At 40.1% G+C, this 16,216-nt stretch overlaps 1 protein-coding gene across 45 annotated transcripts in view; it reads right to left on the reverse strand.

Moving 5' to 3' along the window:
• The window catches only part of Adgrl2 (adhesion G protein-coupled receptor L2), a 636,717-nt gene that overhangs the window by 62,281 nt on the left and 558,220 nt on the right, over window positions 1–16,216 (reverse strand). For 44 of the 45 annotated variants that reach the window (XM_031375796.1, XM_031375795.1, XM_031375813.1 and 41 more), the window contains one exon: window positions 14,217–14,430. In XM_031375796.1, coding sequence (XP_031231656.1) covers window positions 14,217–14,430 — 214 coding nt within the window. Of the gene's footprint in view, window positions 1–14,216; window positions 14,431–16,216 lie in introns of those variants that run through there. The other variant, XM_031375825.1, reaches the window with a different exon arrangement.

Genomic DNA, 16,216 nt, shown 5'->3' on the forward strand with positions numbered 1-16,216 from the left:
GCACATCACATTCAATGTTGGATAAGCGTCCCATGCACATCATATTCAATGTTGGATAAGCGTCCCATGAACATCACATTCAGTGTTGGATAAGCGTCCCATACACATCACATTCAATGTTGGATAAGCGTCCCACGCACATCACATTCAATGTTGGACAAGTGTCCCATACACATCACATTCAATGCTCAGAAGGCAATGTGAAGACTTTTGCAAGTGTGGGCTATTAAAAAACTTTTTCAGCTATGCATAAAACTTTATATAACTCTTGTTAAAAAGGTTCTCCTATTTTGTTAAAATGCTTGTAATACTCTGGGGTTTGATCACTCGAACTCAGTTCTAGATCATTTTGAAGCCTGACTTTTCTTCAGCAAACTTATTTACCGAAACACACATTTGTTAATACTTCTGTTACAGCGGGTCCTTTATTTACTTCACGCAGCTTCAAAAATGTTTGGCAGTAAAATACTTGTCGTAGTTTACAAAAGGACGTATCAAATATATACTGTTTTGAAAAAGGTGAAAAGTTCTGAGAGAGTGACTTACTATATCTTAATGTAACTGATTCCTAAACCAGTGTTGCAGGGGAACATATTTCAAAGTTCCTTAAAGGGAAAACGTTTCCCTCCAAAGACTACCTGTCAAGAGTCTAAATCAAAGGCCAGGAATGGTTGTCTAGACTGCCTGTAAGAGCCATGATACCTAGGCTCACTCATGCTGCAGGAGTTTCTCCAAAGCAGGAGAAATTCACGTTATGGTTTTATCAACTGAAAATCTACTCTTGTGTTCAAATTATTTGCACTTGGCAGAAGCATTCCTACAGACATTTAATGTGAATAGGGGTACTCTTTCCACAATATAAACGCATCAGCAACTGAGCCTTGGTGACATTGAATTATCTTGCTGGACTCCAAGGACACTCAGACTTACACCGCTCATCCCAGACTTCTTCCCTGTCACTATTTCCTGTTGGGCAGGGAACAAAGGTTCCCATGACCAAAGACCAAGTGTGGATGGGGAAAGACAGTAGAAACCACACTGGCTATCACTGTGGAAGTAAAACCCAAAGAGGTCTTTCTCTGTTTCCTTTGCCTACATCTACAAATGTCCGTTCACTTATTTGTAAATTATTCACATTATACTGTGTGCTGAATGTTCTATATTCTTGGTACTGAATTTGTCAATGTCTAGTAGAAAACTGTAAACTTCATATCTACTTGTTTAATAGCATTTTCCTCTCAACTGCTCAGCATCTTCTTGTTTATTGTATGATTTTAATGTTCCTGGAGCCTCAGATCCCCCTCTCTAGGTAGACATTTAGGCATCTGGTAAATTCCCAAAATGCTCAGATTTTTTTTTTTTTTAAATTTGCTTTTATTTCATGTTCATTGCTGTGTTGCCTACACGTATGTCTATCTGGAGGTAGAAGATTCTCTAGAACAGGAGTTAGAGACAGCTCTGCCATGTGGGTGTTGTAAATCGAACGAGGACCTCTAGAAGAGTAACCAGCGTTCCTAATGGCTGAGCCATCACTCCAGCCCCACTTAGAACAATTTTTACCAAGAAGTATTCACTTAATAAGTGCTTTCTTAATGGGGTTTCTTATTCTCTGTTTCATCTTTTTTTTAGTTAAGGATTAAAAAAATTAAATTGGCTTAAGATACATGTCAGTCATTTCCTTTTTTAAAAAGCTGCAGAAATTTTGGATAGATATAGATGTTTATCTGAAGATTAAAAATAACCTAGGCCAAATCTGAAAACACAGACCCTTGAGTACTGGAAGAAGTTAGAGAAGCTGGGAAGAAGGCCCCAGCAGTCCTTACCACCCTCAACTGAATATAAAACATTAAATCCTTAAGTGACAATATAAAGACATGGGTACTTTGTGATTCACACTCAACGTTAATGGAGTCTCATCTGACTGATAAATAGACGACAAATTCCACTGGCTTACCTCTGATAAATCAGAAGTAATATTTAATCATGACAAAATATTCATGATCTAATCCTTTTATCAAATTGACTATCACCACAGGAGTCTCGTGTGTTTGCACAATTAAAAACCCCGTGTTAGCTGCATATAATAAGGCATCGCACTCGATGCAGATCCTTCCCTATTGAAATAAGTGCCAAGCTGACAGCAGGAAGTAGCTGATAAGAAAGCAACAAGGCATTGCTGATGGCATTCTCGATAACTGAACACAACTCGTGTGCACTCATTCTGCATCCTGGTACCCAAGGAGCTTTCCTAAAGAGTATGCTGCACCAAGGGAAGCATCCTTCTGCCAAATCTCAGTCACTGAGGACACATCATCTTAAAAAGGCGACAGATGGTAGACAGAAAGATAGATAGACAGACAGACAGACAGACAGAATAATCTGAAGCTACCGAGGTAATAATATGCAAACAATATATATATATATATATATATATATATATATATATATATATGGAGAGAGAAAGAGAGAGAGAGAGAGAGAGAGAGAGAGAGAGAGAACTAACAAGGTGCATGTGGAATTGTGTATTACTGTTCTCTGCTATAAAAGAATGAACTCTGGTGGCTTTAGAATTAACACAAGCCTGCTATCTATCTATCTATCTATCTATCTATCTATCTATCTATCTATCTATCTATCTATCTATCTGTGTATGTATTTATGTATGTATGATATGTATATATGTCTATCCATATCTATTTCTCTGTGTGTGTATGTGTGTGCACAATGACTGCATACTTCTTATATGAAGAAGGAAGGGGATGTTTGAAAGAGCCTTGCTCTTTGGTCAAAGGGTAATGTAGGAAATTATAATGCTGCAAAGAAGGTGGTAGAGGACAGTGCTGAGATGCAGAGAGGATGTGGAGTGCAGGGGGCTGCCACACCACTGTCCCTACTTTCCATCTGGGTTACTCTGACCGTGCATTTGATGGTGCACACTAGTGAAGCCTGGACAAACAGAATCTTCCCAAGTTAAACCTGGCCCCAGAGCCCTGAGATACCATCAATGGTTTAGAATTTGGCTGGTTTATAACATGTACTGATAACATTGACTGTTTTTAAGGTCAACAAAGCCAGGAGGCTTCTATTTGATAACATACTTACAGCTTGAATTAGTTCTTTATCAGGAATTTATTTTGAAGGTGCAATCTGTAGAGACCTTAAGAGCTTTAAGCACCACTACCTTCATGTTCAGGGCAGGGACAAGCAAAGGGCTGTATGCTCTGAAACAAGCAACATAGCACACAGCCCCTTTGAAAGCTAATGACAATACATATCTAGAACTGGAGTAGAGCCTTCATAAGACTAGCTGGAAAGCCATCTTTATCTTCAGATGACAGAAGATAAGCCTTACCACACTGAACACAAACGACTCTACTATTCAAAATCGGAGGAGTTTCATGACTTCTAAAAGTGGTGAGTACATATGAGATCCAGATGGAACAAAGAGCATTCTAGGTAATGCATATAGCTTCCAAGCATTTTTATTTAAAGGAGAAAGAAAGGAAGGAAAAAAGGAAAAAAGAAAAAAAGAAAACAAAAAGATTAAAACAGTAAAAAAGAAGCTCCATCAAGCTAAAGCAGTACACTCACATTATGTATTTTATAGTAGAAATTGTGGCTGATGATTTAAGCGCATTTGATTCAAAATTGTTAAGAAAAAGACACCTTGGGAGACCTTACTCTTATTTTGACCATGAAATATTTCTATTTCAGCAATATCATTAATGCCAAAATGCCATTAGGATGCCTGGCAACTCTTGACTCTCTATAGTCTCACCAGGGCACGTCTTGTGGGCCCCATCAGGAATGCTATCCTCGTGGATGCAGCTAAAACGCTTGGGGAGAACACAGAGGTCAAAATACTGCTTTCATTAAAGAAAAATGGATGACATGGCAAAGATGAAAAAAACATGTTTAGACTTGAACTGGGCAATTCTCTCTTTGTCTTTTGCTTTGAAATGCTTAGTTTTAAAACTTAACATCTATACTTAAAACATATATAGCCAATATCTTTGTTGGGTTTGTTTTATATTTAACAATATAAATTGTTAAATGCATTCAGGGCGGGGACAAGCAAAGGGCAGTATGCTCTGGTTGGGCAACCCAGGGCGTGAAATTTGCAGTAGAGCTCTCTAAGAGGCTTGCTGGGAGGGGAACTCTATTGGGGAAGCTAGCCAGAAGCAGGTTTGAGCACACTGAGAGGCTGAAGCTCTGGAAGATGAAGCTGTGTAGCTGGGGAGTGGCGGGGCTGCTCTGAGAGATGGTGAGGTTCAGCCCTCGCTCTGTCCTCTGGCACTGACTAACAGCTGCCCCACAGGGGAAGGGTTACTTCCCCAAACCCCAGGCACTTTCTCTGAGGGCATCACCATAGATCCTCTCTCCCACAAGGCAAAGCTGTGGGTACTTGAGGAAGAGGGCCAGGCTGAGGAGGAGTGGGAAGCGGCACAGCGGCCTCTCTAGCTCTCTGACAGGACGCAGGTCTAGGAAGCATTTCCAGTACATCACATTTTCATGGTTTTTGCTCTATTTTAATCTTCTTGTACACACTGTCATGTCAATCCTGTTTACTAAGCGATAGTCAATGGGTTTCCTATAGAGCAATGAACCTTAACAGGCAGCTTTTAATTGGCCCACATAGGAAACCACATTACTATTAATTCCTCAGATACAGTATAAAATAAAACCATCGCTTCTCAAACTCTAGAGCAATTAGACCTCTCGGCTATTTGGCTAACTCTACTTCATGATACCCAATGCAGTTAATTATATTTTTTGATGTTAATAGTCTCTGTCAGTCTTAAGCATAACTTCACTTTGATGAATATTTAAATTATATTTGAATAAAAAATAATCTTGGTTACATTTCACATTCAGTAAACATTGTAGCTTAATAAAGGTCTGTTCGTCAAGGGTGGAAATAAATGGAAGTGTACACACAAATGTCTTGAACCGGTGTATATTAGTAATGACAATAAGCCAGCGTTTCTCATACGCTTATCTACTTATCTCTTTAAAATGTGTGACGTCCCTCATATAACCCCTGATCAGCTTTAGACAACAAATGTGTAGTTCCATAAATTAATGATGGAATGATCTTAGGGCTAGGTCAGGATGTAATTTAATGTGTGGAACAAGCTCATCAAATAACAAAATATGCTTTTAAAAGTCAGTAGGCATTTTCTTATCTTCTCTGCATTTATGGCTTTAGCAGGTCCAAAGGCAATAAGGAGCAGGGAAACTCATCTTTTGAAAGATCTCTTGATTGGAGATTATATTGAAATGATTATTAAAGACACACGACTTAAAACATTTCTTGACACATAGACTATAGTGCATAGTAGTAGATGCTGTTGATAGTGTTATGTCTAAATGGGCAGATGCATGAGGAGGAGAAAACAATGTCCATCATTCTCATGGGCTTAAAACTCACTGGGTTCCATTCCCATTATATTATTTAGCATGGGCTGTAGAAATGGGTTACTTGTGCTCAACATTTTAATTGAATGAACATATATTTTTAGAATCATTTAATTAATGTCCTTTAAATAAATTTAGTTATTAGAACTTTTACATTTTCAACTTTTTCCAAATGTTGCATGGCATATTTAATTTTACCTACTGTGTGTTGTAGGTCCCCTACGTAACCTGTGTTCCAACTAGGAACACTTGGGTTAATGTATGAAAGCTGAACAACTAATGTCTCACAGATTTAATGACTGACGCTTGATACACAGTAGCACTATCAGTCTGACTCGTCTTTGCCTACTCCTGTATGGGAAATGTTTACATTGTAGTGTGGCCTGGCACACTCAGACCAGTACTACTAGAAACTCTACAATGAGTTGAATGAATATTTCCCACAGGCCATTTCTTCAGCAGAATAGCCTACAACATCAACTGACATAAAAAAAAATACTGCAACGCAACCAGACTGAATTTATCACAAAGTTTCCATTTAACAGGATCTTCAAATGATCTTAGCTGCTCTTCGGCCACCACAAAGGGGAAGGTGTAAGATGGACAAGTCGGAGAACAGAGTCAAAACCAAAAGAGAATGATTAAAGGTTGTCCATTCTGCAATATCCCCGAGAAGCAGGACCTTCTCTGCAGCACACTCCTCCCACCAGGATTTTCTGCCTCCCATCAGGACCAAAGTAATAGAGACATGACTTTGGACTTGAAAACCTTAATCCAAAATAATTATTTTCTCCCTTAAGGTCTTTCTCTCAGGTAACCACCACAGTAGTAAGTCTGAGTATCATAGGTGGGCAGTGTGTTAGGGAAGTCCTAACCATGTCTTTTGGTGGCATGTGGCATAACCAGAAACACTCAGAGATCTTGAGTGTATTGGTTACATACTATCCTTGACTGGTTTATGTGGAATATACAGGATTCAGGGGCAACAGAATCTCTTTTGTCTTGGTTTTTGTCATAAATGAGATTTGTCCTAGAAACATGTGAAACAGATATTATTAGTTCTAAAATTAATTGCAGAATAGCAAACAGCACTGAGCAATTTAAATTGCTATAATATATTTAAAGAAATGCAGAGGAAAGTAAGAAAGATAGGTTCTTAAAATCTTCAAGACAGCTAAATATGTATTGGTAAAATGCCACTGGGAGACTCATTCTTCACAATAACTTTCCTTAGCTAACGTGCAAAAATGCCATTAATACTGGTGTGATTTTGCTCTTACTGTTATCGTCTTTCATGTTAACAATTCTAATATAGAATTTCTGAAAAATAAGGGGAGTTATGATTTTTAATGATGTAAAATGCTTTAAAGAACTACGTTTCTGTATTTAATAAAATTAACCAATAAATGCCTGATGTTAAACTGCTAATCAGAAAAGGAAATACAGATCCAGGGCAGGTTGGTTCTTTTAATCCCAACACTTGGGCCAGCAAGGCAGGTGGTCTCTGTGAATTCAAAACCAGCCTAGTCTACACAGAGAGCTCCAGACCGGCCAGAGCTACCTGCTGAGACCCTGTTTGAAATCAACAATAACAAATAAGCCGAACAAAATCAAAACAAAAATAAAGAATAAGGGCAGTTCCCCTATCATGTGTATATATGTATAAAATTTGATTAATAATCTCACTGAATATATAACAGTATTATTACCAATTTACCTGGAATAAAATTGGTGTATTGTTCATTTTACAGTAAATTCCAAAGTGCCAATGTATATACGCATTGCATTACTGATTACAGAGCTGTGCATCATTTGGTAGGAAACTGGTAGAAAGTGTATTCCATTACACTTCAGCGGTATGGCTCTATGGATGGAGTGAGGACAGCATCCGAAGAGAAGACAAAAGAAAAACCCATATCCGAATCAAAGGCTGTAACTCTTGAAAAAATAAATTTCCCTTTCCTTCCCTACTCTGTTTATATGTCCATTCTATGTGCTTATTTGATGGTGGCTGCCAGAAGATATTATTTCAAGCTTTCTTTATCCACTACCATTTCAGACTGAAAGCTCATTCACAAGCCTGGCTGGCGGGTGGGTGGTGGCGGACCTGTCACTCCATCAGTCAGGAAACTGAGGCAGGAGGCTTCATGTGCGTTATACATACTGAATCAAGCAATAATGACCCGCCCTCCAGGAAAACCCCTAGCTTCCTTTATCTTCATACACTCTGTCCAAGATGAAAAGTAAACGCAAAGGTGTAAGGCGCGCATGCGAGTCTTGAGTTTCACCCAGCAGCCTTTGGGTCACACAAAAAGCAGCGCGCATGCGAGTCTTGAGTTTCACCCAGCAGCCTTTGGGTCACACAAAAAGCAGTAACGCCTTGTCCACCCAAACAAGGAACACACTAGGATAGGGGCAAACTCTGTGTGAGGAAGTGTCTGTGAAGTGAAGAATGTAGACTGGGACTCTGTGGACATAATCTAGTAAGAGGACTGCTTCACAGGCTTGTACTTTACCAGGAACCCTCCAGCCCTGCAGCGAAGGACCCCTGAGGTGACCCGACTGCTCCTTCCCCAGACCTTCATTTTGGTGGACCATAAGAGACATTTAACTCATTGGTCTAATTCATTGGTCTTTCTCACACAGTAACTGTGAATGTTTAATATGGTTCGGGGAGTGGGGGGGGGGGGGAAGTTCCTTTTTTCAATTGCCCAGTAATCTCCCTTCTATGAGACCTAAGTTTACATGCCCATTAGTAACATGCAAAGCATATGCCCAATTAGACATACGAACTGAAGTTTTAATAGTTGAATATACTGTTCTAAGATTCAAGAATCTATGCTAGCAACTTAAAAACCTATAGTGAATGAAGTAATTCCAAGTCGATGTCTATAAACAAACTCAGCCAAGTGCTGGAGAATTGGCAAAATCCACCACCAGGACATGGAAAGGAACCTCGGTCTATTTTGCATAGAAACATTGAGCCAATAAACCCTCAGCTGCTTCGTCTCTGCGTCAGTATTCCATCCTAATGGACCAATGGCTGATAAACCTGACACCACAGATAGATAAAAGCACTTGGGCTTCGCACACGTGGGATGGGCGCACTTTCTCAGAAGCTGCTGGCTTGGATCCTGTGGGAAAGGATAAGTGGACTGAGTAGCCCAGCTAGCAAGCACTTAGAGCAACTTCCCAGTCCCAGGAAACATCACCACCTCAGATGAAAACCCAGACTGAGCTATAGTTAGTGCTCTGAAAAGACGATTAGCATGGAAGAGGGTTTGGGTCTGAGAAAGGTTTGCATAAACATTATCGTTGCCTGTAAAGAGAGATCAGTAAATGTGTACTAATGAAATTAAAGGAAAGACAAAAAAACAAAACAAAAACAAAAACAAAAACTTCCTAGAGCTCTGTCTTAGATGCGGGGCCTCTTTACGGAGACAGATTGATCAATATAAAGGCTGAGAGGTTTGTATGTCAAGGAGACTACACACCAACAGAAATCTATAATCACAAAGTCTGACAGAACCGTGGCTGCATTTTAATGGATTCTTCAGGGTAATGTCTGAGCTTTGATATTTACCACTACCTATAGCAATGTTCTCCATGTGGATGTGTGTGTGTGTGAGTGTGTGTGTGTGTGGATGTGTGTGTGTGCGTGCACACACAGTCACACACAGCATCCTTTGTTTAGTTTATATACAACTGATATCTATTAGTATATCTGAAAGTAAGTTAGTTTATCAACTTTAAGTAAGAGAACTTCAAGATTATTAAAGAATAAAATTTCATCTTCAGGTGTGATTATAATTCTAGAACATATGGGGGGCTGCAGAAGTAAGACTGCTGACTCGGGGCTAGCCAGGGGTACACAGCCAAACCCTGTCCCAGAAAGCCACACAAGCAAAACCCAAAAGATATCCCACGGCATATAAACAAATTTCACTAAGGAATTAATCACCCAAACATATAATTGGTGGTTTTACCCTCTATGCCAAGTAACTCTACCCTTCTCAAAGGCTCACAATATTTAAAAGTGGGGACGAAAAGGATATCATACTATCCTATCGGCTTTATAAACACAGGGAGAATATGCACGCAGCCGTGGACCAAATGTGCTGTGTCCAGGACGGCTGACTCAGCAAGTGTGAGGAATGGCAGTTAAGTAGGACGAAGGCCTCCCCCTCCCCGCCCCTTCTTGGTGAACTGCCTGATGTTCAATGCCTCTTTTAAAAGAGAAGCTCCAGCCTCGCTCTACTAGAAGGGAGTGTGCCTGCTCTCATTACTCCACACAGCACTGTGGGAACAGAGCCCAGCCTTCCTACCTTCAGCCTTACCTGATGTCACAGATAATGTTGCACCCTGAGGTCTAGGCCACCAACTAGGCTGCACTCAAGTATCGCAGAGATTCACAACTTTCAGCTTATTTCAAACTTGCTTATTAATCAAAGTTTCAGGACATAAGCTGAAATCATTTTAGTTACTGATGTGAAAGAACTGTAACTTTTATGTGAAGATGTCCCCACAATAATCTGCAAAGATAGTTAAAAGTCACCATTGTCTGTAATGGTGACCGTCTAAGAATCTTAAGTTGTATAAATAAATATTTTTGAGGAAAGAGATGAATTCAACCTTTAGAAGATGAATTACGGAGAATACTTTAAGGGCAAGCATACAGTTTAAATATTACTCATTGGAAAATCTGAAATATTTCAAATACAAAATCTGAAATACTCAGGGCATGCTGGACTGAGGTCCTTTTTGGATTAAGATATTTAACCAGGAAAACTGGGACAAATACTTCAAAATCTGGTATCTGAAATACTTCTTGTAGTTCAGGTTCTGAGTAAGGGACACACAGAAAGTGCTACTGCGAGTGACTAATACAGCCGCTGTTCACTCTAAATGACCAGGTACATAGGGAGAGGAGTACCAACAATCTCACCCTCGCCATCTGGCATGGAACCCCGCTTAGCTCATTCTTGCTAAATGAGGTGATGAGAACAGAAAAGAAGGTGTGACCTGTACAGTGTCTACCACACTGCACTGAGATAGCCCCATCTCTCACCAGATGCAGGAAGGGGGCTCTGTGACTCAATTTGTAGTATTGCTACTTGAGCTTCCCAAAAAGATAATTTCTGGGTTAAAGAAATATAAATGTCTCTCTTTGGTACATTATTCAATGCCTCTGTTTTTAAGGACCTACGCATAAAAAAATTCACTAAACTACTTGAGGTTTTGTGTGTTCAGTCAAATCGTGATGTGTGCACAGTAATTATTGACAACCCAGCTGCACAACCACTTCCTCCCTGGTTTTCCTGTGGTTCTTTCCAACTATGCCAGTCAAATATGACAGACTTCCTTATGGTTTACGCCATGACATACCATGAATAGGGTACTTACACGCTTCCACTATGAGATGATTTTCAAATAATTTCAATCTCGCCTTTCCTCTTTTCAATACAATGTTTATGTTCAAACTGTCATAGTGCTGATTAAATAATTATAAACCAACCAGCCACAAGTATACTACAATTTAAAAATGGGGTTTGAGCTGCTATATTTGGAATGTCTTCTCTATTTATGCCAATGCCCCATACCCCATTTGAAGATCTGATAATGGGCCAACAACATGTATTCCCAGAATGTAACGTTTTTTCAAGAACTGCAGCAATCAGATATGGATGGAGCCCTCCTGCACTGAGATTCAATGGAAGGATGTGTGTTTTTTACATCTAGAATAAATTTTGCCTGTAGAACACGAAGTTGGACACTTGTACTAAACTTCTACTGTGTACGTAGGTGTGTGCATGTGTACACGTCTTGCACTAGCCCTCTCTGAGCCCTGAAGCCAGACCTGGCTGATAGTCTCTTTGCCCTGACTCCTGCCATCTTTGCTATTTTAATAGTCTACTGAAATCAGCTAACCATCCACACTAAGTTTTTCACTTTCTACTCCTCCCTGGCCTGCTTCCAGATGTTGCCCTCCATGACTGAAGTGGACCAGTAGGAGGAAAAGAGAAACTCATTAATGCGCCCTGATAGATCCAAGCCACAAACAGCTCCCCGCACTTGAAACACCATGCACAAAACGTTCTGTATGTTTATGGTCTCTCATCTGAAAGAACTGGAAGCAAAGGCATCTCTAATGTTTTACAGGTATAGAAGGCCTGTATATTAGATGTAGTTAGTTACTGGGGAGAGAGGACAGAGGGAGAGACAGTATTCATTGTTTCACGAGCACCTTAGAGACAGACAGGAGGTAAGGCTTTCAGTAGAGCCATGATTTACTGCACTTCTGACAAAAAAGCCATGTGGTATCATTTTCTGTTTGTACTACCATGTTAGTAATCCAATGTTATGATCCAGATTTTCTGTTATAGATGCTCAACTTGAAGAACCCACGTCACCAAATAAAGGGGAATACTCAACAGTAGCTCTGTTTACAGGCTAGACTTCTTTCTGATCTTACATGCCTCGTCTAGGATTTGGGCTTTAATGGAGAGAATCTTATCAAGCATTACTTATGCAACTGGGATTGTGTCTTAGGTCCTTAATACTAATTCCTCAAGAACTAAAAGAAGGACCTGTTCTCTAGTTTCTTAAAAAGACCTAGCAAGCCACTATCCACATTTGAAAATCTAGCTATACTGCCTGTCAGCTAAAACATCCCAATACACAGTCCCAATCCATCCTCTCAAGATACATATTCTCAAAGCAGACAACTGTAGGAAGTGGTGTTGGCATTTTTTTCCTCCATGCCCTCATAGCCTCTGATGTTTTCATTGTGTCTGTAGTGACTCCCCACATATAGATGGCATTCTTCTAGGTGATCTGCTAATCAAGTTAGAAATCTCATCATGATGCTGCGTCCCAGAGGAAGGGAAGCAGGAGACAGAGGGGAAAGCAAGGCATGGGAACAGCAAGGGTTTTCTTCTATGACATTTAAAAATAATACTAATGCTAAACTATGTGACTATTAGGTGCATCCTAACTAATGGGGACCTCTGGACAAATCAGTGCTGGAGAACTACGGTACTGCAGAACTAGTAGATCACAATGACAACAAACTGCTGTGTGTACACACATATGACAAGGGTGACTAAACTGACATGAGTTTCCAAATTTAAAAAATACGATGCCAAGAGTTAGGTGGCTTATGTCTAATGTAGGTTCTCCTTGATCAGTGATGCTCAATTTAGGGATTTTTTCAACCTTGCCATGGAGCAAAAGGAATATACAGCCAGGTGGTGGTGGCGCACGCCTTTAATCCCAGCACTTGGGAGGCAGAGGCAGGCGGATTTCTGAGTTCAAGGCCAGCCTAATCTACAGAGTGAGTTCCAGGACAGCCAAGGCTATACAGAGAAACCCTGTCTCAAAAAAAAACAAACAAAAACAAAAACAAAAAACAAACAAACAAACAAAAAGGCATATACATTTGAAAGACTCAAATTCTTATCATTCCCTAGGCTAGAGATATGCACATCCTCCCTCACAAGGATTAGCAGCATACCTCAGTTCCTATCCAGCTGTGTAGTTACAACAGCCTCCATAAAGCATCCATCCAAGTTAGAAATGTTTAAGTTCAGAATGAATTTGTAGGGGCGCATGGCCATGGTGTGCTGAAGGGGGACCATCGTCATTATCAACTTTCTGTCAGTAATCAACTGGGACTTAAAAGGAGAAGAAACAGAAACGCTCAGGTCCAGTAAGGCAGCTGTTCTCACAGGTTACACCCCAGCCAGGTGTTCAGGTGGCCTGCACACCTACTGTATGCTCAGCCCGTGGGACGGAAATGGCAACCCTTTAAAATGTAGCCCAATCTCCAAAGACATACACACTTAGCACGGATCAGGGCGCACTGAGCACTCAGTGGGATCGTGATGCTATTGCCTGGAACTTTTATTTTCCGAATTGTGGACAAAAATATTTGTTCAATGACCAATTGTACATATATTTATTTTCAGAATCATCTTGAGAATGCACAAAATAATGAAGGGGAGGAGTCACTTGGATTACAGAGAAGGACTCTTTTATTGTGGTGAAGCAAAACAGTGAAGCAGCCAGTTTGGAAGACAGTTTATGGGTCCCGCACCAGGTCCCGCACCATGCCGCTGCTCACCAATGAGAGGTGGCTGAGGAGGAGGACCTCAGGGGAAAGGATTTCTCCATGTAGTCAGTCCAGGGTGGCCTAAAACTCATACTCTTCCTCCCTCAGCCTGTAAGATTTATAGGCCAGCTCTACCAAACCCAGATGAAGGTTTCTTATAAATCAGAATAAACTTTAACTATACAACCCAACAGTTGCAAATATGAGTATTTAAACCATATAAACCTGAAAACTCAAGTTCACACCAGAATCTACACACACACACACACACACACACACACACACACACACAAAGTATTCAATTTGGATGTGACATTAAACTCCTGTAAAAACTCCCTGAAAACACAATAAGAGTAAAGAGCAATTATTGACAAAGTTCCAGACATATAAACATTCTTTTTGACTATTGAAAATACTTCAAATTTCTCAAGAAACAAGCTTAGATTTGAACTTGTCCTTCTTATTCTCTATAAAATAAGGGTATGTGTTCTGTATTCCTATATATTCTGCCATCTCTACTAGATGATATGCAAATTACAATGTAGATGTTTACATAGATGGGTAAAAATCTAATGGCCTGATTCACAAGCGTAGCTGTGGGCAGCATCTGCTCACTTGTTTGGGCAGACAGTGATTTTAACACTCAGATACAGTAGCTAACCCAGGACATGCGTGCACACACATCTACCTTTGAGTCATGATTTTGAAGGCATCAGGGAGGTAGCAGTCTGTGTTCTCCATCTGAAAGGGGTCTGCATCGCAGATCTTGTCGTCCGTCCGACCATAGTTCGCACTCTCGATCATGATGACATCACTGCCCGGACATCGCAGGTCTATGGAATAACCCTCACAGGATAGCTCTCGTCTAACTAACCCGAATGGTAAGGCTGCTCTGCTGAAACCTAGGAGAGAATTAACACAAAGAGTCAACCTTCCACTCTAGTAAGAAACATTGTTTCAGCAAGGTATTTTCAAGAGACATGATTCATCACAGTCAAGAGAAGTCAGGAATTCATGTTTCTTCTTAATTAGACATCTAAAGATACTATGAGAAACTTTCATACATCTTTATCTGGACTCATCACCCTTATTAAACATCTTTAAATTACCTTTAAGAGTAATTTTCTCTATAATGTATTATAAAAGCAAGTAAATTCATAGATAAATCCAGGAAGAATTGTCACAAGGGTGAAGGAGGAAGACTGCCATATGCCATCCTTACTGTCTCATTTTTAATACACGTACATTACGTGTCATGTGTCGGCATCTTTACTGTAAAACTACTTCATACAAGCAGTTCCTCCTAAGCTAACTGAAATAATTATGACAATGAAAATTCTAGGGCATGGTAATATTGTCAGCTAACAGGCCCTGTTTTCAAAAGTGCCATCATGGAAAAGTTTCGGAAGAGGAATATTCTTAGGAGACAGCATTAAACCAGCCACTCCAATAAATACCAAAGAGCAAAGGGCTTGGGAGGTACGCAATCTACTGAAGGAAGTGCGTCACCTATAACGTTAGGTAGTCTACCTGTTCAACACAAATGCGTACGTGTTGTATGCATCCCACAGAATACAAAGGTCCATGTGCTAAAGAAGAATCTCGAATGGAATAAAAGGCTAGAGTTTTAAGGGGTTTTATATTATTATTATCAGTATACACAAGGTGTTTTCCCCCTATGAGGTCAGCTACATTTGTCCCCTTTTCTGACTGTATTTCAAAAGTCACTTAACTAATACTGCTACATTTGTCTTAATTAAAAATATCTGTATGGCTTCACAAGCTTTTATTTATTTGTGGGGGAAGTAATGTGCAAATTCAAGCAAGTGATATCAAATAAAATTTGAGAGTGTAACCTACTTTAAGACAGAGGCGATTTGCAATTATAATTCCATACTAAAAAGGGATAAATCATATTATTATAAAATCTCAGAAATATTAGAACATGCTACTAAAAGACTGGCTTGGGGTATAGTTTACAGTTGGTACTATCTTGTCAAAAACAATTGATTGGAAAGTTGCGTGATTTCTAAGCTTTAATGTTGGCCTTTGTCAGCCTGCAGGGGTACAGGTATAGATCTAACTGAATCTTCTGCTTGTGAAAGCCACTGGAGAAGCCGGGTAGCTCGATGGGGCGCTGGCTTGTTAACACAGAGGGAATTTTACAGCTTCCATCACAATCACCCCACACAGTCAAGCAGCGAAAGGAGTGGCCAGCATGCTTCAGTGGGTTAGAGGATTGTAGCACGGAATCCACAGGAGGAAAGAGCTCAGGGTCTGGGGTTTGCACGGCACAGACCATAGCAGTAGCAGGTCTGGTACAGCAAATACTGGTTACGTACAGCTAGTGTCTCTTTAGCACCGTTTGTCAGATTGTGCTTCTAAGCCGCTTTCTTTGAACTCTGTCTTCACCAACATGCTCCTGGACGGAATTCCACTACCTAGTACACACACGTAGGACTCCAGTGAAGGGTACAGAATCATAATGAAAGTGGCACTTGTGGAACTGGAGACACACAGACCACTAATAGGAAACGGATAATGATTAGATGCATCCATGTGAAAAAACGAAGGTCCCTGAATTATGTTTGTATGTTATGTGGTATCTTTGTGTGTATACAAGTGTCTGTGTATATGTATGTATGTGTAATGTGTTTATATACATGTACGAATGCATGTGTGTACATG

The sequence above is a fragment of the Mastomys coucha genome, unplaced genomic scaffold (assembly GCF_008632895.1).
Source record: "Mastomys coucha isolate ucsf_1 unplaced genomic scaffold, UCSF_Mcou_1 pScaffold16, whole genome shotgun sequence".
Lineage (NCBI taxonomy): Eukaryota > Metazoa > Chordata > Mammalia > Rodentia > Muridae > Mastomys > Mastomys coucha.